At 34.4% G+C, this 25,116-nt stretch overlaps 1 protein-coding gene across 10 annotated transcripts in view; it reads left to right on the forward strand.

Annotated features, from left to right (window-relative positions):
• Nucleotides 1–25,116, forward strand: part of NAALADL2 (N-acetylated alpha-linked acidic dipeptidase like 2) — a 1,495,600-nt gene that overhangs the window by 913,902 nt on the left and 556,582 nt on the right. For all 10 annotated transcript variants that reach the window (XM_059922024.1, XM_059922026.1, XM_059922019.1 and 7 more), the window contains one exon: nucleotides 19,926–20,076. In XM_059922024.1, coding sequence (XP_059778007.1) covers nucleotides 19,926–20,076 — 151 coding nt within the window. The remainder of the gene's footprint in view (nucleotides 1–19,925; nucleotides 20,077–25,116) is intronic.

Genomic DNA, 25,116 nt, shown 5'->3' on the forward strand with positions numbered 1-25,116 from the left:
CATTGGTTAGCTCTAGTATTCTTCTGGTGGCATCCTTAGGATTCTTTATGGATAGTATCAGGTCATCTGCAAAGAGTGACAGTTTTACTGCTTCTTTCCTATTTGGATTCCTTTTATTTCTTTTTCTTCTCTGATTGTTGTGGCTAAAACATCCAAAACTATGTTAAAAATAGTGGTGAGAGTGGGCAAGCTTGTCTTCTTCCTGATCTTAGTGGAAATGGTTTCAGTTTTTCACCATTGAGAATGATGTTGGCTGTGGGTTTGTCATATATGGTCTCTATTATGTTGAGGTAAGTTCCCTCTATGCCTACTTTCTGGAGGGTTTTTATCATAAACGTGTGTTGAATTTTGTCTAAAGCTTTTTCTGCATCTATTGAGATGATCATATGGTTTTTCTCCTTCAATTTGTTAATATGGTGTATCGCACTGATTGATTTGTGTATAGTGAAGAATCCTTGCATTCCTGGGAAAAATCTCACTTGATCATGGTGTATGATCCTTTTAATGTGTTGTTGGATTCTCTTTGCTAGTATTTTGTTGAGGATTTTTGCATCTTTGTTCATCAGAAATACTGGCCTGCAGTTTTCTTTTGTTTTTGACATGTTTGCCTGGTTTTGGTATCAGGATGATGGTGACCTCGTAGAATGAGTTTGGGAGTGTTCTTCCCCCTGCTATATTTTGGAAGAGTTTGAGAAGGATAGGTGTTAGCTCTTCTCTAAATGTTTGATAGAAATCGCCTGTGAAGCCATCTCGTCCTGGGCTTTTGTTTGTTGGAAGATTTTTAATCACAGTTTCAATTTCAGTGCTTGTGATTGGTCTGTTTATATTTTCTATTTCTTCCTGGTTCAGTCTCAGAAGTTTGTGCTTTTCTAAGAATTTCTTCATTTCTTCTAGGTTGTTCATTTTCTTGGCACTGAGTTGCTTGTAGTAATCACTCTTGATCCTTTGTATTTCTGCAGTGTCAGTTGTTACTTTTCCTTTTTTATTTCTAATTCTGTTGATTTGAGTTCTCCCTTTTTTTCTTGATGAGTCTGGCTAATGGTTTAGCAATTTTGTTTATTTTCTCAAAAAACCAGCTTTTAGTTTTATTGATCTTTGCTATTGTTTCCTTCATTTCTTTTTCATTTATTTCTGATCTGACCTTTATGATTTCTTTCCTTCTGCTAAGTTTGGGTTATTTTTGTTCTTCCTACTCTAATTGCTTTAGGTGTAAGGTTAGGTTGTTTATTTGAGATATTTCTTGAGGCAGGATTGTATTGCTATAAACTTCCCTCATAGAAGTGCTATTGCTGTGTCACATTTGTTTTGGTTGTCGTGTTTTAACTGTCTGTCTTTTCTAGGTATTTTTTTATTTCCTCTTTGATTTCTCCAGTGATCTCTTGGTTATTTAGTAGCCTATTGTTTCACCTCCATTTGTTTGTATTTTTTATAGTTTGTTTCCTGTAATTGATATCTAGTCTCATAGCATTGTGGTCAGAAAAGATACCTGATACAAGTTCAGTGTTCTTAAATTTACCAAGGCTTTATTTGTGACCCAAGTTATGATCTATCCTGGAGAATGTTCCATGAGTACTTGAGCAGAAAGTTTATTCTGTTGTTTTTGGATGGAATGTCCTATAAATATCAATAAAGTCCATATTTTTTAATGTGTCATTTAAAGCTTGTGTTTCCTTATTTATTTTCATTTTGGATGATCTGTCCATTGGTGAAAGTGGTGTGCTAAAGTCCCCTACTATTATTGTGTTACTGTTGATTTCCCCTTTTATGGCTGTTAGCATTTGCCTTATGTATTAAGGTGCTCCTGTGTTGGGTGCAGAAATATTTTCAATTGTTATATCTTCTTCTTGGATTGACCCCTTGATCATTATGTAGTGTCCTTCTTTGTCTCTTGTAATAATCTTTTTTATAAAGTCTATATTGTCTGATATAAGAATTGCTACTCCAGCTTTCTTTTGATTTCTATTTGCACAGAAAGTATTTTTCCATCCCCTCTCTTTCAGTCTGTATGTGTCCCTAGGTCTGAACTGGGTCTCTTCTAGACAGTATATATATATGGGTATTGTTTTCATACCCATTCAATCAGTCTTTATCTTTTTTTTTGTAGCATTTAATCCATTTACATTTAAGATAGTTATCGATATGTATGTTCCTATCACCATTTTCTTAACTGTTTTGGGGTTGTTATTATAGGTCTTTTCCTTCTCTTGTGTTTCCTGCCTAGAGAAGTTCCTTTAGCATTTGTTGTAAAGCTGGTTTGGTCATGCTGAATTCTCTTAGCTATTGCTTGCCTGTAAAGGTTTTAATTTCTCCTTCAAATCTGAATGAGATCCTTGCTGGGTAGAGTAATCTTGGTTGCAGGTTTTTCCCTTTCATCACTTTAAATATGTCCTGCCACTCCCTTCTGGCTTGCAGAGTTTCTGCTGAAAGATCAGCTGTTAACCTTATGGGGATTCCCTTGTATGTCATTTGTTGTGTTTCCCTTGTTGCTTTTAATATTTTTTCTTTGTATTTCATTTTTGATAGTTTGATTAATATGTGTCTTGGCATGTTTCTCCTTGGATTCGTTCTGTATGGGGGTCTTTGCAACTCCTGGACTTGATTGACTATTTCCTTTCCCATATTAGGGAGGTTTTCAACTATAATCTCCTCAAATATTTTCTCAGTCTCTTTCTCTTCTGCTTCTGGGACCCCTATAATTCAAATGTTGGCACATTTAATATTGTCCCAGAGGTCTCTGAGACTGTCCTGAATTCTTTTCATTCTTTTTTCTTTATTCTGCTGTGTGGTAGTTATTTCCACTATTTTATCTTCCAGGTCACTTATCCGTTCTTCTGCCTCGGTTATTATGCTATTGATTCCTTCTAGAGAATTTTTAATTGCATTTATTATATTTTTCATTAATTGTTTGCTCTTTAGTTCTTCTAGGCCCTTGTTAAACATTTCTTGTATTTTCTCTCTTCTATTTCCAAGATTTTTGATCATCTTTACTATCATTACTCTGACTTCTTTTTCAGGTAGACTGCCTATTTCCTCTTCATTTGTTTAGTCAGTTGGGTTTTTACCTTGCTCCTTCATCTGCTGTGTGTTTCTCTGTCTTCTCGTTTTGCTTAACTTACTGTGCTTGGAGTCTCCTTTTCCCAGGCTGCAGGTTCATAGTTCCCATTGTTTTTGGTGTCTGCCCCCAGTGGGTAAGGTTGGTTCAGTGGCTTGTGTAGGCTTCCTGGTGGAGGGGACTGGTGCCTGTGTTCTGGTGGATGAGGCTGGATCTCGTCTTTCTTGTGGGCAGGACTGTGTCCAGTGGTGTGTTTTGCGGTGTCTGTGAACTCATTATGATCTTAGTCAGCCTCTCTGCTAATGGGTGGGGTTGTGTTCCTATCTTGCTAGTTGTTTCGCATGGGGTGTCCAGCACTCGAGCTTGCTGGTTGTTGAGTGGAGCTGGGTCTTAGCATTGAGACCAGATCTCTGGGAGAGCTCTCACCGATTGATATTACGTGGGGCCAGGAGGTCTCTGGTGATCCAGTGTCCTGAACTCAGCTCTCCCATCTCAGAGGCACAGGCCTGACACCTGGCCGGAGTACCAAAACCCTGTCAGCCACATGGCTCAGAAGAAAAGGGAGAAAATAAATAAATTAATTAATTAAATTAAATTAAATTAATAAAGTTCTTAAAATAAAAAATAAAACATATTATTAAAATAAAACAATAAAAAAGTGATAAAAAAAAGGGAGCAACCAAACCAATAAACAAATCCACCAATGATAACAAGCACTTAAAACTAAACTCAGATAAACATAAAAATCCAAAACTAGTCAGTCGCATACAGCAAATCCCAAGTCTATATTTGCTTCCAAAGTCCACTGCCTCAAATTTTGGATTATTCGGTTGTCTACTGAGGCATTCCTCAGGTGCAGGCTACATCAAGTTGTTTGTGGAGATTTAATCTGCTCCTCCTGAGGCTGCATGGAGAAATTTCCCTTTCTCTTCTTTTTTCACACAGCTCCTGGGGTTCAGCTTTGGATTTGTCCCTGCCTCTGCATGTAGGTTGCTCTCTGGCGTCTGTCCTTTGCCCAGACAGGAGGGGGTTAAAGGAGTGGCTGATTAGGGGGCTCTGGCTCACTCAGGCCAGGGGTGGGAGGGGTATGGAATGTGGAGCGAGCCTGCGGTGGCAGAGGCTGGTGTGACGTTGCAACAGCGTGAAGCACACCATGTGTTCTCCTGGGAAAGTTGTCCGTGGATCATGGGACCCTGGCAGTGGTGGGCTGCACAGGCTCCTGGGAGGTGAGGTGTGGATAGTGACCTGTGCTTGCACACAGGATTCTTGGTGTCTGCAGCAGCAGCCTTAGCATTTCATGCCCATCGCTGGTGTCTGTGCTGATAGCCGCAGCTCTCTCCCATCTCTGAAGCTCGTTTAGGCAGTGAATCTCCTTTCCTTCCGCACCCTAAAACAATGGTCTATTGACTCTTAGGCAGTTCCAGATTTTTCCCCATATTCCCTCCCGGCTAGCTGTGGCGCACTAGCCCCCTCAGGCTGTGTTCACACAGCCAACCCCAGTCCTCTCCCTGGGGTCTGACCTCCAAAACCCGAGCCTCAGCTCCCAGCCCCCACCTGCCCTGGTGGGTGAGCAGAGAAGGTCTCAGGCTGGTGAGTGCTGGTTGGCACTGATCCTCTGTGTGGGAAGCTCTCTGCTTTGCCCTCTGCACCCCTGTTGCAGCACTCTCCTCCATGGCTCTGAACATTCCCCCCAATCCAGCCCCGCCTCCGCCAGTGAAGTGGCTTCCTAGAGTGTGGAAACTTTTCCTCCTTCACAGCTCCCTCCCAGAGGTGCAGGTCCCATCCCTATTCTTTTTTCTCTGTTTTTTCTGTTTTCTTTTGCCCTACCCAGGTACGTGGGGGAGTTTCTTGCCTTTTGGGGAGTCTGAGGTCTTCTGCCAGCATTCAGTAGGTGTCCTGTAGGAGTTGTTGCACATGTAGATGTATTTTTGATGTATTTGTGGAGAGGAAGGTGATCTCCACGTATTACTCCTCCGCCATCTTGAAGGTCCTCCCTGTGTTTTTTCTTCTAATTTATTAAGATGAGAACTAAGTTCCTAGGTAAACCATATAAACTATAAATTTTTTGCTGAATGTAATTTCCACTGTATCCCAAAAGTTTCATTATTATGTTTTCTACTTTTTATTGTGTTCCAGATGCTTTTCACTTGCTCTCTGATCCATAGTTATTTGGGAATAAATTAATTTTATGGTTAATTTATGGTTATGGTTCATGGTTTTACTATTAATTTCAAATTGATTGGAGTATGGTAAATATATGGCGAATAAAAGTCTAGCTTTTAGAATTTTTAAAAGGTTTTCTTTCTGACAAAATTCATGTAAATGATTATTGGTGGGTAGGTGTGTGCTCTGTGAGAAATGCAATTCTCTATCTCAAGTTCAGTAATTAATTATTTAATTCCTGTATATTCATACATATTTGGCTTTTGGAATTTTTTCAGTTCTGAAAGAGGTAGATCTCTCATATAATTCTGTTTGTAGGGTTCTATCTTGCATGTCTTATACTGTATTTTTATTTTGCCATTATGTTGTTTAGTGCATTCAGATTTATGCCATATCCTTTAACTATTTCTTTGATATTTTTATCATTCTATAGTGTATTTTTTTATTCTTTAATTTACTTATTTTATTTCTGAAACAAAATAATTGAATTTCTCATAAACAAAGAAAAAGGCTTGTGATGTTAAAGAAATGCACGTTTCTGAATCTTAATTAAAATTGCTTTTAATTTCAGATGTTTTATATGAATTTGCCTCTTCTGCCTCTTTTAGTTGTCCAGATGTCTATTTGATTATCTTCTTTTTTTCCAATCTTGTCTTGTTTCAAGAAAGTTTCTTGTAAAAGAAAAAAAAAAAGAAAAACATATTGCTAGGTTATTATTCCCTTTGATTCAATTCAAACATCTGTGATTTAGTGTGATAATTCATTTGTTTCCTTTCAGGGTAAAATTTTATATGTTTAATTTTTTCTTCTACCTTAATGTTCATTGTTTATCTTTATTTTTCTATTTTCTGATTTAATGTGTTCATCCAACTTTATTACATGAACACTTTTTTTATTCTCTTAAATATTTTTGAGATCTTCTAATAAAAATTATACTGCAGTATTAATTATGACAATGATACTATTTTGCATACACCTGTTTCAAAATATTATCATGTATTATCACATTTGTCTTATTTATTTGACCTGTACAAGGCACGTACTCTTAGAGAAATGGATTTAGATAAACTTCTGCTCAGTGCCAGGGTGACTTCTATGAATTCCTTGACAGATGGACATTTCTCCTTCATAAACTCTATCTCTTGACGAAGTCTTCATGTTTATTTCATTGCTGGGCAATTCCAATTTTTACAATGTCTCTTCTTACATAGACGTCCAGAGCTACATAGAGTTATTGTCTAGGACTATTCTAGAATCATTGCTCCTTAATCCAACCTCATATCCAAAGAACACTGTTTCTGAAGATAAAGCCATTTCATTTCTGGGCTTAGATATGTTGGGACCATTGTGATCTCAAACAATTGAAAACACAAAGAGAGGGGAGTAAGGAATCATTTGCTCTGCTCTTTGCTCACCAGTATACTTTTCATTCATGTTCAGTTTATTTTTTCAGTTTTCCTATTAGTTTAAAAACAGTTATTATTTTCACTATTACAAGCCTCATAACCATAGGAAAAATCACAACACCTCACAGAGACACAGTTTTCTTAAGCTGAAGAAACAAAAATCAAATACAAATAAGAAAAATAATGAGAATAATCTCAAAAGTCTCCTGGGGTGGTTGTGATAATTAAATAATATTAGTCAAGCATTTGGGAAAATCCTTTTTAAAAATACTAATCCAATTTAAGAAATATAATGAAGAATAATAGTTTTCTTTATATCTCTTTGAAAATTAAAAATAAAAAATGTTTAAGTATGTAATTTACGGTGCAGCCCTAGTAAGTATACATATAGAAGATGTGAATACTAAAGATAAATGTAAATGGTATATTCCTGGACCCTTAAATAGTTTGAAACATACATATGGGTTATAATCAGCTGTGAACATTAGAAAATATAATAGAATTGCAAAAGATTTGGAAGCATGTATTTCATTAACAATGTAAGCATTTTTTTCTTTGTCTATGAGCAATTCAATTAAGTAAAGCTTATTGAGTCTGATCAGCCCTTGTTTCCAGGGAATTGCAGTTCAACTTCATTTTTAATTAGAATTGAACATTGTGGATTTCTTAGCACTGGTAAGCAAGATCCAGCAATAAAGTATGTACTTAATTTGTATTAAGTTTCTGAAATTTAGTGCAGAGAGTGAGCAGTATGTCTGGTTAATATTTAAACATCTCACCATATTCTGTTGTAGAAGTTTCCATTTATAAAAGCTGCTGTTCTATAACAAATTACGTTCACTTTCAAATAAATCTGTTATCACAACGTGAGCAAAACTTATTCAATTAAAAGAGAAAACAAAGCAAAGTAATTATTTACTCCTATTTGATGTGCACAATAGCTTTTAAAGTTTCTAGAAATGCCTAGGAAAATAGATTTGTTGGCTTAAAAAGTCACTCTTGCTTAAGTATTGCTTCAATAAAATATAGGTGTATTCATATGGGATAGATATTTCTATATAGGAAAACATTCACAAGAGAAGAGAGACTTAAGTTCCCTTGTGATGAACCCATGTGGAAAGAAGCAATGAACCATAAGACCAGTTGTGATAATGTTTTTTTCTCTCCCAGTTTTCCACACCTGTTTCTTTTCTGTGTCTTTTTTGTTCAGTGGTATTTTAATGCTGTTCATCACGTTGGAGCTAGTTGAGAACAGTGCATCCAAAGTAACTGTTTTTTTCCATGCACTCAGGCATTAAACTGGACATGTTCTCTGCCCATCATTTTATCTTAATATAATACTAAAAGAGAGAGAAAGAAGTGGGGGAAGTTTGCAATAGTTACCTCAGTCACCTGGGATACAGTCCATTGAAATAACACTTTGAACTATACTCTTAGATAAGATATCATATATAAGGTAATGAAAAATGTAACAGGTTGATTTAACAGTTATTATAGTTTTTGAAAGGTAACTCAGAGTCAGATGCACCTTTTATATCTTATCTATTTTAAAAATATCTGAAATCTGACTGAATATATAAATAATTTTTTCTTTACGCAAAAGGGAATAGTGATTCTCAAGAAAATCAAAAGCCTTTCCAGGGGCAGGGAAATGGAAACTCTGGCTGTGACCCCTGATGGATTTGCACTGTAAGAAGATATTGTCAATTTCTGCCAGACAGGATTGCAAAGACGGCAAATGGTGATCTATAAACTGCATGGACAAGAGATGTGCACTCTGACCCTTGTTTGACAAGTATAAATCTTTCTAATTAATGACGTTAGAAAGGATAACATGGAAGTTATTTCTATTCTGATTAAATTCTCTGCAAGACGTATGCATCAGGTTTGCTTCCTAAAAGAAGCTACAAAGAATCCATCTCCATGTATGTGTAATCCTTTACCTTGTCCTGGAGTAAGAACGTCCTTCAGCTGTTCACATCTGGTTACAAATCCTATGCCTGGCTAAAATCTCAGGTTTTGAATAATTAAATGAATTAATTTCAGGAGAGGTTGAAAAATTGTCTCTGTGAAGTAGACTGCCTTTTTTTTTTTTAATGGAGAAAAAAATAATAGGATAACAAAAATAATATTTCCTTGATAGGTAAGCAAAATATAATAATCATTATCCTAATTTTTAAAGATATAAGCTAATATTTTAAGTAATGGGATTATAAAAATTTTAAAAGCCTACTGCAGTTTGGAAAGAAATTATGACTTGGAGTATTTTAGGATTTTTTATTCATGGTTCCTCTAATCTAACATACAACAAACAGCCTGGTAATAAGTGATAGACAGTGGAAGAGTATTTTAAAGTTATATGAATATTTACTTTTGGAAATAAATTCATGAAATTTCATCACTTTTATGTCAAGAAAAAAATTTTTTTCAGATTAACTAGTTGTTTTTGTTTTTTCCCTGATACCATTCTCTAACCACAGACAATTGCAAAGAAATTGCATTCCCTCAATTATCAACCTTGTTCATTCTCTACCTTCTCTTCTTCCTTGTCATTCCCTTGAAAAACAAAAGAAAATAAAAACTCTCACACATTATGTAACATTTTACACTCTCAAAATCCTTCAGACATATTACCTCCTTTGAATCTACCAGTCATTTTGTGTGATTGGCGGGGCAAATGTCATCTCTTTTTATGGATGAGAAAATTGAACTTTGTGGCTTTTCAGTGGCATGCCCAGCATCCGTCACCTAATGACTGGTCCACTTCAAGACTTGCTATTCTTTTCATCCACCATGTTGCTTACAAACCAAGCTACAAAACAATAATTCGATAAATTCAGATGTATTCCTAACAGCTTCAGATATCATGTAACACTTGGAGGTAGTACAAGATTAGAAGTTTTACCATGGTAAATTTTTAAAAGTAATTTGACATAGTCTTTTTTATGTTAATATTCATTTAATTTTCTCCCGTGTATCTCTTCCACATCCACCCACCTTGGAGAAGATACATATAAAATTTTTAGCTAAAAAATGACACTCCCAGAACTTGACTTGTTTTTAAAAATTTTATATGATGAGTCATAATACTGTAAATTTAGAAAAGATTGAATGTCATATATACATCTAGTCACCAATGTTTTTTTTTTCTTTTTATGTGTAAGAAAATTGGGAGGTCTGTTTAATATTTCTGTTAAAGAAGCAATTTTGTAGGCAGTAGAAATAAGAATATTAAATATTGATTAATATCAACACATTGAAACATCAGAAAATTGTCAGTAAACATAATAATTTCTGAGATATCTTTAGAAATATTTTTTATTGAAGTATAGTTGATTTACAGTATTGTGTTAGTTTCAGGCATACAACATAGTGATTAAGTTTTTTTTATTACCTTGCATTATAGGTTATTACAAGATGTTGAATATAATTCCCTGTGCTTTGCAGTAAATCCTTCTTGCTTATCTATTTTATGTATAGTTCATGTCTGTCAATCCCATACTCCTAATTTGTCCCTTCCCCCCCCACTCCCCTTTGGTAACCATAAGTTTGTTTTTTATGTCTGAGTCTGTTTCTGTTTTGTATATAGATTCACTTGTAGAAATATTTTATCTTTATTATGTATTATACATGGGTTTATCTCTATTCATTATGGCTTTAGTTGAATATGCTCTTAGTTAAGAACATTTGTAATGTATATTAAATTTTTTTAAAAAATAGTACATTTTCAAAGACTAAATGATGTGAAGAGCTCTAACTTTTTCTTGATCTTGTTTATTCAACTAGAAAATTGCATAATCTCAGAGATTCATGCATGTGGTTATGTGAGACTATGCTCTCTCTCTCCACTGCCTGTCTCTTCCTCTTTCATATATTCACATATATAAGCACAAAAAATAGTAAGTTTGTAAGTCAGAAGCTTATGTCTTTATGACTTCATTTCTAAATATATATAGTGTTAGTATTCTTCTCCATTCCTTTTGAACATGAAAAGCAACAGCACGTCTACAGGGGGAAAGAGATGTACATGCAGTTGGTAATATCAGCAACATATTTACTAGTAACAATTGTATATTTTCTTCTTAATATTGGATATCAGTAATGAAATCATGTTAGAGAAATTGATAAGGACAAATGCCCTTTAGTGTTTTCAGTTCATGAACCACCTATGTAGAGGAAAATACCCCAGGCCACTGTGTTTCCTCTCCCTAATAATAAAACGATTTAGGTTAATGCTTGCTGGTCCCCACTCTATCATTGTATTCTCAACCTAGAACCTGGAGCAATGGATCTATACTGCATAGGTGGATCAACAATGGATAGGGAAAATGAGGAGTGGGAAAATAAATTATAGCATTCTCCTCAATATTTTGAAGCTATAGTTGGAAAAATAACATCATATTTTAAAAGACTTTTTTTTAATATTTAGACTTCTTCCATGCAGCAGACATTGTAAAGGCTGTCAAATAATATAATATGAACTTTAAAAAACAAAAAAATGCAGAGTCACAATTTTTTCATTATTTGAAAGCAATATGGTTTAATGGGAGAAGCACAGGAAAATAAACTATGAGGACACATTCGTTTAGTCTGAAATCTGTGATTAACTATGTGATCTTGATATAATCATCTTTATCTCATGATTACTTCATTTGTGAAATAAGAATAATCCCATAGGCCACAATGAGATATTAATTTAAAGCACAAAAATATACGCATGAGAATACCTTATAAAAGAGGACACCTTCCCTCCCTCCCTCTCTTCCTCCCTTCCTCCCTTCCTCCCTTCCTTCCCTCCCTTCTTCCCTCCTTCTTTCCCTCCCCTGTAATCTAGTGATAAAAGTTGAGGACTCTTTTTAGAACTCTGACAACAGGCTTAACTTTCTGAATAACTTCAGGTTTTTTCTTTACAAAAGCAGAGGTTCATTGCTTCTTATTAATCTCACTAGAATTATTTAAATAACTTTGGATACATCAAGTAAAGCAATTTAAAATCCAAGTAAAGGTGTTCAGTGAAATCAAAAAAGAATGCTGTGATTATGCCTCAGATATACTCAGTCTGATTACAGTGAATATTCCTCACCATAATAGTTTTTTTTTTTTTTTTTGACAAAGAAAGATGAGTTTACTTCCAAAATATAACAAAGCAAACAGGAATCTTACAAATCTCTTTAATGGCATCCTAATGATACAATACATAATTAAAGGACCAAACAACAAACCTATTAATAAGGAAAACAATTTCAAGAAGAAAGAACAACATAAAATTTGAGCTCTGAAGTCAAAATATCTGCTTAAGAAATGATCACATATTATGTGTTCAATGTTTTTATTTTTCACATGTTCCAGAACTATTTAATTTAAATGAGTAAGAATGTACTATGAAATGTTAGTTCATGGTTTTTAAAAGTGTATTTTTATTTTTCTGTTATTATAGCCATGAATCTTCAATCTAAAATGTCCACATTCTGTTGTTTTAATACATATTAATTCCCATTATGGCACTTTGTAAAAATCCAGGTCTTCTTAGCATTCTAAATAAACAGTCATACAATTCACACAGTATTGATTTTAGTATCTTCTCAGAAAGCAGATCACAGCAAGAAGCATCTGATGTGTTTTATAAATTCACCCTTTGGCTAGTCTATTTGTCTTTGTAAAGGATGGATGTATAATTTAAAGAAAAGGTGTGCTTTAGTGGAAAGATCGCTAGGCTTGAATTCAGAAAACTCTCGTTTGATCCCTGGCATTACCACTTATTAGCTCTGACCCCAGGCCAAGCTCTTCACCTTCCTGAATCAGTTTCAGCAACTATATAATGGGAATTGAAATGACTTATATCAAATGCTTTGAATAAAAATCAGCAAATAACTTGTGAGACAGTATCTGGCTTATAGTAGATGTACAATTAATACTTGATGATTTGGCCTGAAGATGACTCAGAAGACCTAGATTCTAATCACATGATTTTCCTGAATCTTTATATAAAGTTTGACAGATATTTATCATATATGAATGTATTAATTTGTTAGGGCTGCTATAACAAAATACTCCTGGCTGGGTGGCTTAAACACAGATTTATTTTCTCATTGTTCTGGAAGCTGAAAATTTAAGATGAAGGTGTTGACAGGTTCAGATTCTCCTGAGGCCTCTCTTCTTGGCTTGCTGATTGCCACCTCCTTGCTGTGTTCTCACGTGCTTTTTCTCTATGTACACAGACCTCTGATGTCTTTCCCTCTTCTTATAAGGACACTAGTTGCATTGGATTAGAGCCCACCCATATGACCCCATTTAACATTAGTTACCTCTTTAAAGGCCCTATTTTCAAATGTAGTCACATTCTGAGGTGTGCTGGGGGTTAGGACTTAAACATATGAATCTTAGGGAGACACAACTCAGCCCATAACAATAGGCCTTAATTTTATCTGTAAAACCAAGTTTGTCTCGTTACGTTATATTTGTTCTCGTTTTCCACATGAAGGCTCAGGAAACTTTTCTAGGCTATGGAGGCCAGAGGCATGGTTCTAATACTGAGCCAATGTTTTGAAGAGGCTAAATTACAGAGAAAACCACAAGCTTTCTCCTTTGGTTCTTGATATCAGGTGGTAGTTCAGGGATCTCCTGCATTGTGACCAGTGAAAATAAAGAGCAAGGCTCACATTCAGTGGGTTCAAAAGGGTGAGTCAACAACTTGGGGGCATCTGAAAATGGATTAGAGCCTAACTGTGCAATTCAGCCAGTATTCCCTTGTTGGACACTGAAGGAGTGGATTGTCTAAATGACAATAGCAACAGCATCCTCCTGGAACAGGAAAGGCGTTTTGGTTGAAAGTAAGAGTAGATGTCGGTTAAGTACAGAAGTTAAGTGGTAGGAATCAGAGAAGGGTCCTTTCTCTTTTACTGTCCCTGGCTTTGATTTTTCTTTAAATGATTGTTTCCTGAATATCTGAATACCATGCAGTCATCCAGTTCATATGTGCTGTCTGTCCAAGGCAATGGGAATATAAACCTATGTTGGACCATTTTCAGGTGCCAGGCTACTACCCCTGAATGAGTAATTCCCAAGGAGCTTTTCATTTTGTAAGGTTTGTTCAGTAAGATTGTTGTGTCCTGCCCACAGATTTGTAGTACCATTTATTTCAGAGGTGATTATTTGGCAACAGATAGCTTTATATATTATACACAAGGAAAAATATATTAATATGGTTCACAGCAAGAAATATGAGATCATATTTCTTGGTCAAAGACATTTTATCTCCAAGACCCTGTCAATAAGACAAATCCACACGTTCAAATCCCTGGGGGCTAGTTTCTGCTCTTTATCACTATTCTTAGATAACAAAACATCATATAAAACAAAATAAAACAAAAATAAAAACAAAATAGACCATTTTAATATGTATTTTTACAGAAGTATAAAAAGACAACACACTTAGTTGAACATGTTTATTTTTATTTCAGAAACAAGCTGGCTTAATACTTATCTCACATTCTAATGAACACATGTAAGATGTCACAACAAAATTTATTGCATAAGTTTTCCAGCCAGTGGATGTGAACAGTAGAGCAAAATAACATTCATGTAATTACACTTGTACCTGTATACACTATGTTTTTCATTCATTCATTCATTGGTACATACACTAGTTTATTCATTAACCCAACAATAGAAAAATCATTTGTTGCCATGCACTATACTAGGCACTAGGGATATAAAATGAAGCTATAAGGTTACTGTCTTCAAGCAGGTCATAATCTAGTGCTACTAAAGTTATCCATCAAATCCTTTTTAATTACTGGGGATAAAAAAATAATACTAATAAAATTTCACTTTGGAGACTGGGGGCATTAGAAGTATTTCAGGTGATGTGAAGCCATGGCATAGCTTGAAGGGAGTTGACTGACTCTGTATAGAAACAGAAAAGTGTCTCGGGGTTACTAAGGACCATTTCTTGATTACTAGTCTAGCATCTATCTCAGATACCTCATGCCTATTGAGATTTTACCACCCATAAAAACTTAAGAATCATGTCGGCTCAGCACTTAGTGGTTCTTTGAGTTAAACAAAAGAGGGTGGGAGGCATGGGAGTAGGATGCTGGTTTAATGATTCCTATGTTCATGGAAACATAATGTGATTTTTTTTGAGGAGGAGGAGCAATCCTTAGATATGTGGAGACTAGTAATTATCACTGGTGGACATTTTGAATAAACATAGTCAGTAAATTTATGCAATATTTAACTTCTCTCCTAGAAATAAAATATTAGTTGAAGTACTTATTAGAGTAGAGTAGAAATATTTCCAATTTAGACAGAAGGTTGATAGCTGCATTGAAATATTATTCATTTAACTCTGCATGATTTATTACAATTGTCATATAGGTTTTGGGGTATAAACATTGTAAAATAGTTTTGAAAGATGAAATTAACACTTCACAGTGTACTATATTTAAATTAGTACTGAATTTATACTGAAAAGGAAAAATCAATTCAGTAACTCAGAAGAGTTTCAATGTACAGATTCTAAGTGTTTTTGTTTTCCCTATATTCTGTCCCTAACAGAAGTTTAATGCAAAATTAAAATATTCATACTATATGTTATATGAAATCACATCATAAAAACTACCTGAAAAATCTTTATTAATCATAGAAAGTGTGCTATTTTGGGGGAGGGTATCCTTGACCAATAGTTTAAAAGCAAATTTCACATGTGACAATATATTTAAAAGTACAATAAATGTCTCCTTAAACAATTTTAAAATCATAGAATTAGACTACATGTTTTTTTAATTGAGAACAGAATGGGTCTTTGAGGCTAATGTTGTTCAATCCTTGCATTTTATGGATGGTGAAACAAAGGCCTGGAAAAACTATATGAGTTGTCACATAGCTATTTAGTGTCAGGGTTGGTACCAAAATCCAGTACCATCAAATGAAAAGTCTCATGCTTTTTGATTTGTCTTGGTTATGGATTGATTTATTTGCAAATAACTGAAGCACCCTCAGAGAAAGGGAGGAAAATCTCACCCAATGCAAGTGAAAGGCACACAGCTGGACTTGAGGTCTGTGCGTGCCATTCCCTCTCTTGCCCATTCTCATCTTTGTTTTCTCTGAATTCCCACTCCTTTTTAGTTGCCAGTTTCCTTGGCAAGGCTCATGGTTTCTACATTCTGAAAAGACTAGTTTGCACATGTCAGAAAATTGATTCTGAACAGAGAAGCCATTTGCTCATATGGTGCTTTGTGTGAATTAGGAAATGGTGCCCCTCCAGGGCAATACAGCCTTGTGGGTCAGTGCACCACACTAGCCAGTGGCTGTGGCCTGCTTCTCCTTGAGCACACAACACTCAGGCCCAGCACCATCTGCCTGACTCATTTTTGGTGTCTCCATTCCAAGTCCTGATTGGTCCTACTTGTATCAAATGTTGTCTTAGTTTACAAGGTGGTAAGTATGACAAAGAACCCCAAACTTATCACATATATACTTGAGAAAGAGAAGCAAAGGACAGTTGAAGTTTAATATAGGGAATCTGGCCTTACACTTGCCGTCTCTTTTCATGTATTAGACCCCTAGTATAATCGTCAGTCTAGGTCTCAAGCTGTGAGAGGTCCTAGGCAGAGCTAATAACTTTCACCTGTGCACCCAGGGACAGTCTGCAATCGGACAACCCAATGACAGCTGGCTTCATCTTTTTGGCCTTGGCTTGCCTTTGGAAGTATTTTTAAAAATGTAATCTCACCAGAATACAAAGTCTTTTGAGCATTTTAGGCAAGCTCCACCTCATCAAGTTCAAAATGCAATGTTAACAATGCAAAGGGACATTTAAAAAATTATATGTCATGTAAGCAGTTTCTTCTGTTGCCAGTGTCATTGGCAATAGACAATTCCTGAAATGGAGTCACTGAATTAAACTACTTATTTAAGAGCTCTATGATGGTCAGTGAAGGGTGGCATCAGGAACCAGATTTGACAATGTTGAAGAGGTGTCCACCTCAGGTCCAACTGTTATAGGCAGAGGACGGGAAGAGGGGGTCAGCTCGCATATAAAGCTGTCTCTTCAGAGGTGTAGGGAGGTAATCAAGTCTGGCCAAAGATAGTATTCTGTTAAACCACATTGCTTCATTATCGGCCGTTAGGAATAGAAACATATCATGGTACATATTCCTTATAAAAGGGATCTCAGCATATTACCAAATATAATCAGAAGAGACAAAATATGCAACTTTAGCATTTTATTTTTGACTAAGATAAATTTAACCACTAGGTTTCATAAACATTAAATAAATTATTATCATATTTACCTTTTAGAAGATACTTTTGAAGCTATTTTGACTTCCACTAAAGCAGTATCAGCAAATTAAAAAAAAAAAAAAAAATTTGTTGGTCATCACTTCCTTTTCTTTGTCCAAAGCAGTGATCTCTCATAGATTCACTTTCCACTGACCCTGAATCTAGCCTCACAATCCTTCTCCCGACGTCCATTCATTGTCAGTTAATTGGAGTTAGCACTCAAGATGAAAACTGTTCGTCATTCCACTGGTAAATTCAACATCCTAAGAGCAAAGACCTTGTCCTACTTACCTTCATATCCCAATGCCAGCATATTACCTGCATAACAGCGACACTCATTATATAGTTACAAATGGATACATGGCCCAGGAATTGTAAAAATAGCTTTTCACAAGCAGGTAATTCTCAGAAGAAAATATACAGTTGCCAAAATCACAAGCAAAAATAAATCTAACTTCATTAATAATTAAAAATCTTTGGAGAGATAAATTTTGGCAAGATTGACAAATATCTTTTGAAAAGTAATAATATTCAATGTTGGTGATAATGAGGAGAAACAGGTACATATACTACAGGTAAGAATATAACTTTTTATAACTTTTCTAAATGGAAATTAGTTTACAAAAAAAAATCATAAGAAAAGGAATACTTTGACTTAGAAATTCGACCTGTGAAACTATACTTCATTAAAATAGATATTTGTGCAATGATTTAGATATAAGGAATTTTGTTCCAATATAATATAAAATTTTTTAAATAATTTGATTAACAGTCAGGGGTTGGTTACATAACATTTGATGGCCTTTTTATATAATATTATTTATATTAATCATACACAGTATATAGGTATTAAAATGATACAAAAGTGTACTTATTAACATGGACAAATGTTTAGTATATACTGTTAAGTGAAAAATAAAGATTGCAAAATAGTATTTATCATAGTTAGTTTTATTTTGTAAATATATGTGTGAATGTGCATAAGCCCCAGTAAAAGGATCTAGAAACACCAACATGTTAACATTTGCAACCTCTTGACAGGTAAGGTAATGGGATTGCCTTTTTCTTTTTTTGTTTTGTTTTGTTTTGTTTTGTTGACGTGTATCTCTTTCTCACTAATGATCACAAATTGCTTTAGTAATAAAAAAAGAAATTTTTAATATTTTAAAAATTGCTTTCTAGAGAAGTTCATTTTTTTTTCTTGATATATTCTCCTATAGTAAGCAGAACATTGAAAATCATTCCATTGATCATTCTTTTTGAGAATAGCAATTTCAGCATCCAAACATTAGAAACCTCCCTAAGGACTTCAGTCTCTGCATTTGGAGCATCAGTCTTAAATCTTGCCCTTTATTCACATATTATTTTCTCTTTTTTTCTGTCTCTCATTCCTCCTCTCTCCCTGAATCCTTTCCCTATCTTCATTAAAGCATTGATGGGGAAAAAAAAGACAGAAGTCTGATCAGAGTGGTTTCTTATAGAAGGTATACATGTGAGTCCATTATACTTTGCTTAGGTTCTCAGTGTTAGGTTTTCTTTTCTTATTATAAAAATCCATACTTGTTCATTACTTGTTTAAAAATGGAAAAATACAGAACAGTTTTAAAGGAGCTGAAAAGATGCAATTAACATAGCATACTTATATCAAGCATCAGTTTTTATTTTTCTACATGTTATTTCCTGTATGTAGTTAAAGTTGTGTAATATTTACAATTATATGTTTTATTTTTCCAGTTGAAGTACATCCTAAATATTTTCTCAGAGCTCTCTTTTCTTTAAGGGTAGCTGTTGTGCCATATCAGCATCTATGTCATTTGTTCTTTCATTTAATAATATTCTTAAATGCCTACTATGTGCCTGCTATGTGCAAGGTGTATGTACAGTGCTACAAAATGTAAGCATGATTCCTACTCTCATGGAGTGGTCCAGTCTGGGACACAGTTGCTGCCTTGCTTAGTCTACTATAAAACTCAGTAAACAACGTAAGCAGTAACTGGGAAGTGAAGTATAGGTGTTAACTAGAGTCACACAATGAGCAGCAATTGTCTATACTAAATATGGCTCTTACTCATAGTCTCCGTTATTCCCTAGTACCGCCTAATTATTATACTTTTCCTCTCTCATGGGAAACAAATAGGATTAGCAAATCATGATTATTATTTTTCAAATCATGTAAGTCACACTAAGATGAATAAGATCTTTACCCGCCAAAATTAATTTAATAAGTTAAAACAAAGAGAACCTGGGATGTCAAGTTCATCTGCCCCATCATACTTCTCTATTGTGTACTTACTGAAGAACAGAGCAGAACCTTTGCATTAAGTATGTTCATAGAGGTAATCAGGATATTTTCAAAGTATTTAATGACAGAGACAAAGCAGGAACTGACCATTTAGAAGGAGACCCACTACTTTGTTGTGTATATCCCATTGGTTGCACTATCTTAGATGTCTGACTGGGACATCCAGGGCAGAGACCAGAGTGACTAGTGGGGGCCCTCAGGCAGTTCAGGACAGTGGCTGTTTGCCAAACAGTGTGAACGATTTCAACATTTTAACAACTGGTGTGGCAGTCTCAGCCCTGGAGAAAATAAATCAAAATACTGTTGGATGTCTTCTGCTGTAGGGAAGAATATAATAATGGTCAGAACAGCTCTCCTTTTACAATGGAACTTTGTCTGTGGTAGATTTTTTGTTAATCTCATGAAAGTGAAAACTTCCAAATCTACTTGGACAATTAAAAAATGAAGAAATTCCAAATGCAGACAGCTGAAATCAAATATAAACATTATAAGAATGCAGCTTAAATATTGTTGAACAGAGGAAAAAGGAAGAGGCCAGTAGGATAACTCTCTGTCTGGGCTTTGATAATGAGAAAATCGGAAGTTTCTACTTATTTTAAAAGAAAAAAATAACAGGAAAAGGAGTCATCTAATTGTAGTCACATTTATGAAGTGTCCGTATATGAACTAAAAATGTATATGAGGACATTTTTAATAATTTATTCTCCTCTTTTAGCTTTCCTTATTGGAAAAGGCTGGATTTGGAGGTGTCCTTCTGTATATTGATCCTTGTGATTTACCGAAGACTGCAAATCTTAGCTATGATACCTTCATGGTGTCACTGAATCCAGGAGGAGACCCTTCTACACCTGGTTATCCAAGTATTGGTAAGTTCATTATTAATCCTTATTATTCTTGTAAGCACTACAAGGTTGTAATTTATAAGTACATGCTACCTAAAGTAATCAAAGGATAGTAAAGTTGAAGAATTCTTAGCACTCCGTATTTTTAAAAGTGAATGTTTTATCTTCCCAAAATTGTAGACTACCCATTTGTTGGAATAAAACTTGCTAAAAAGCCTGCAATACATTTTTGTCTCAATAACAAGGGAAAACATTTTATGTGTTATTATTGATTGACTGATAAGATAAATTAACACCATGTGGGTCGAGTACTCTATGTAGGTGGAAAGCACGTGCACATACCTAGAAGCATGAAATGTCTGCTGCTTTCGAGTTGTTGCTACAACTTTAAGTCCAGAGTCGAGGGGTACACGTGCTCAAGTCAGGTGACTGAAACATTGGGAAATGATGCTGGAGAGGAATGGAGTTGACACAATCAAATTGTCTGGCTTCCTAAAAGAAGGGATCTCATTGGTTTGTCCAGCCACTGGCAGCATAGACATGGTTATTTTGCATCAAACATCCTTTTCTTTCCCAGCAAGCTGTGTTCATTATAGTGGGAATCATGTGGCAAAGATAAAAAAACAACTGTGATTTTGGCAGGTGCTCACTGTACCATTGATTCTCTGTCTAATGTGTCATTGACAAATATTCTTTTTAAACAGACTTGGCAGAGGAAAAGCTCTTTAGACCTCCTTCCATTGTGATACTAACCCATTAACCATGATACTTCAGTCAGGAATTAAGCTAACAAAAAATTCATGTAATTACCCATGTGTTCCATCAATATTTTTCCTTGTTTTCAACAAGATATTACAAAAGACTAATAATATCTTACTTAAGTCTAACTGTCCTTTATATATATTAACATTACCAATCAATTAATAACTTTTTCTAAGAAGGAAGTAAACTGAGTCAAATATGACTATAATTTATGAATTTTGTTGGTCTACTGAGTACTGCTTTGTCTTTTAAAGTACCCCTTTAATAATCCATGTAAGAATTTTTACTGGGACCTCATTGATCTGTACTTTGTGCAGTCCACTCTCTCTTAATTACAATTTTGAAATTAAAATTAGTAGGTATCCATCTACAATTCTCAGGCATCACCAAAAATATCAGTTGAGCTCTCTCATTTGCAAATGCTCTAATTGCCTTGGGCTGTAATGTCTCAGCATCAGGAGGTTGCACATGGCAGCTAACTCTGTGTGGCAATCAGTGGTCTGCAATGCTACTGAAAAGCAGATACTTTATGAATACTCTGCTTAAGTGGTAAGTTGCACCATTGGCAACAGTTACTCTTTATATATTTTTGGCTCAGGTCATTTAATAGAAGTAGAATTCAGTCATATCTAGCAAAGTGCTGGCCAGTGTCTTGAGAATCTCAGAATGTTTTTTTTTTTTAATTAATTTAATTTTTTATTTCAAAATAATTTCAACTTACAAAAATGTTGCAAATATAGTATATATAGAATTCTTATATCTTTATCCCAGCATCCTCTAATATTATGTATGTCTTCTTTGGAAAAATGTCTATTCAGACTCTGCTCATTTTTTGAATTGGTTTGTTTAGTTTTTTATTGTTGTGTTGTATGTGTCCTTTATATATTTTGAATATTAACCCCTTATCAGATATATGGTTTGCAAAAATCTTCTCCCATTCAGTAGGTTGCCTTTTCATTTTGATGATGGTTTCCTTCACGTGCAGTATCTTTTTAGTTTAACATTGTCCCATTTGTTTATTTTTGCTTTTGTTTTCTTTGCTTTTAGAGTCAGATCCACAAAAAAAAATTTGTTAAGACTGATGTCAATGAGATTACCGCCAACATTCTCTCTAAGGAATTGTATGGTTTCAGGTCTTACATTCAAATCCTTAATGCATTTTGAGTTTATTTTTGTGTATGGTGTAAGAAGTGGTCTAGTTTCATTCTTCTGTATGTGGGTGTTCAGTTTTCCCAACGCCATTTATAAAAGAGACTATCCTTTCTCCATTGCATGTTCTTTGCTACTTTGCTGTAACTTAATTGTCCATATATGTATGGGTTTATTTCTGGGTTCTCAGTTTTATTCCATTGATGTCTGTGTATGTTTTTGTGCCAGTACCATACTATTTTGACTGCCATAGCTTGGTAGTATAGTTTGAAATCAGGACGCATGATACCTCCAGCTTTGTCCTTCTTTCTCAAGTTTGTTTTGGCTATTCAGGGTTTTTTGTGTTTCATGGAAATTTTATAATTATTTGTTCTATTTCTGTGAAATACATCATTGGAATTTTGATAGAAATTGCATTGAAGCTGTAGATTGCTTTATGTAATATGGACGTCTTAACAATATTAATTATTCCAATCCATGAGCACAGAATATTTTTTCATTTATATGTCTTTTTGTTTCATCAGTGTCTTACAGTTTTCAGTGTGCAAATACTTCACCTACTTGGTTAAATTTATTCCTAGGTATTTTATTCTTTTGATGTAATTGTAAATGGGATTGTTAACCTCTCTTTCTGATAGTTTGTTATTAGTGTATAGAAATGCCACAGATTTCTGTATATTGATTTTGTATCCTGTAGCTTTACTGAATTTACTTATTAGTTCTCACATCTTTTTGGTGAGGTATTCAGCGTTTTCTATGTATAATATAATGTCATCTGCAAATAGTGACAGTTTTATTTCTGTGTCCAGATTTGAGTGTCTTTTATTTCTTTTCTTGCCTAATTGCTGTGGGTAGGAGTTTCAATACTATGTTGAATAAAAGTGGCAAGAGTGGGCATCCTTGTCTTGTTCCTGATTTTAGAGGAAAAGCTGTCAGTTTTTCATCATTGAGTATGTTATTTTCTGTGAAATTGTCATATATTGCCAGCGAAGCCATCTGGTCCTCAGCTTTTGTTTGTTGTGAGATTTTTGATTCCTGTTTCAATCTCCTTACTAGTAATTGGTCTGTTCAGATTTTCTATTTCTTCATGATTCAGTCTTGGAAGATTTTATGTTTCTAGGAATTTATCCATTTCTTTTAGGTTGTCAAACTGTTGGCATATAATTATTTGTAGTAGTCTCATTTGATCCTTCACATTTATGTGGTTACATTTGTAACTTCTCTTTCATTTATGATTTTATTTATTTGAGTCCTCTCTTTTTCTCTTGGTTTGTCTAGCTAGTTTTGTTGATTTTATCATTTCAAGTCACCAGCTCTTAGTTTCATTTATCTTTCCCATTTCTTTTTAGTCTCTCTTTCATTTATTTCCATCTGATATTTATTATTCCCTTCTTTCTGCTAATTGTGGGCTTCATTTATTCTTCTTTTTCTAGGTCCTTTATGTGTAAAGTTAGATTGTTTATTTGGGAATTTTTTGTTGTTGTTTCATTATTATGAACTTCCATCTTAGAACAATTTTTGCTGCATCCCATAGATTTTGTTATGTCATATTTCTGTTTTGATTTGTCTGTAGGTATTTTTTTGATTTCTCCAAAGACCCCTTGGTTGTTCAGTAACATATTTTTAATCTCCACATTTTTGTGGTTTTTCCCTTTTTTTTTTTTTTCTCATGATAGATTTCTAGTTTCATACCATTGTGGTTGGAGAAGATTTTTCTTGAATTTATTGAGACTCATTTTGCGACCTAACATGTGATCTATCCAGGAAAATGTTTCATGTGTACTTAAGAAGAATGCATATTCTCTTGCTTTTGGATGGAATGCTCTATAGGTATTAAGTCCCTCTGGTCCAATGTGTTGTTTAAATTTGATGTTTCCTTATTGATTTTTTTGTCTGGATGGTGTATCCATTGATGTAAGTAGGTTGTTAAAGTCCCCTACTATTATTGCATTGCTTTCAAATTCTCCCTTTAAGTCCATTAATATTTGCTTTTATATCTTGGTGCTCCTCTGTTGGGTGCATATACATTTATAAATGTTGTATCTTCCTGCTGGATTGACCTGTTTATCATCATGTAATACTCTTCTTTGTCTTTTCTTAGTCTTTGTTTTAAAGTCTATTTTTGTCTAATATGAGTATAGCTACTCCAGCTTTCTTTTCATTTCCATTTGCATGAAATACATTTTTCCATTCTTCCCTTTCTGTCTGTGTGTGTCCTTTCTTATGAAATGAGTCTCTTATAGGCAGTAAATAAATGGGTCTTGTTTTTTATCCATTCTGACACTCTGTCTTTTGATTGGCTGCTTTAGTTTATTTACATATAAAGTAATTATTGATGGGTATGTACTTATTGCCATTTTGTTGTTTTATGTTTTTTTCTCTTTCTTTTTGTCTCTTTCCTTGTGTATTGGTGGTTTAGTGTTTATATTTAGATTTAGTGTTATATTTAGATTTCTTTCTTGTTTTCCTTTGTGTATTTACTATAAATTTTTTCCTTGTGGTTTCTGTGAGGTTCACATATAACATTCTTGAGTGTTGCCTGTTTTAAGTTGGTAGCTACTTAAATTTGAACACGTTCCAAAATTTTGTCTTTTTACTTCCCCCCACCACACACACACATTTTATATTTTTGATGATACATTTTACATCATTTTATTTTATGCATTCCTTAACTAAGTATTATAATTTTAGTTAATTTTTCTACTTTTTTCTTGTGCTCTTTATGTTTGCTTTATAAGTGATTTTTTACTACCTTTATTGTATATTTACCTTTTCCAATAAGATTTTTTTCTTTAGTGTATTTTCTTATTATTAACTAATGCCATTTCTTTTCAGCTTAAACAAATCCCTTTAGTATTTCTTTCAGGGCCAGTTTAGTGGTGATGAAGTCCTTTAGAAATCAAGGGAAAGCCTTGATCTCTCCTTTAATTCTGAATGATAACTTTGTTGGGTAGAGAATTCTGGGTTAGAGGACTTTTCTGTTCCACATGATGGATATGTCATGCCACTCCTTTCTGGCCTGTAAGGTTCCTGCTGAAAAATCTGCAGATATTCTTACGGGATTTTCCTTGTATGTAACAAGTTGTGTTCTCTTGTTGCTTTTAGGATTCTCTCTTTATCCTTAACATTTACCATTTTAATTGTAATATGTCT

Source organism: Balaenoptera ricei, chromosome 4, assembly GCF_028023285.1.
Source record: "Balaenoptera ricei isolate mBalRic1 chromosome 4, mBalRic1.hap2, whole genome shotgun sequence".
Lineage (NCBI taxonomy): Eukaryota > Metazoa > Chordata > Mammalia > Artiodactyla > Balaenopteridae > Balaenoptera > Balaenoptera ricei.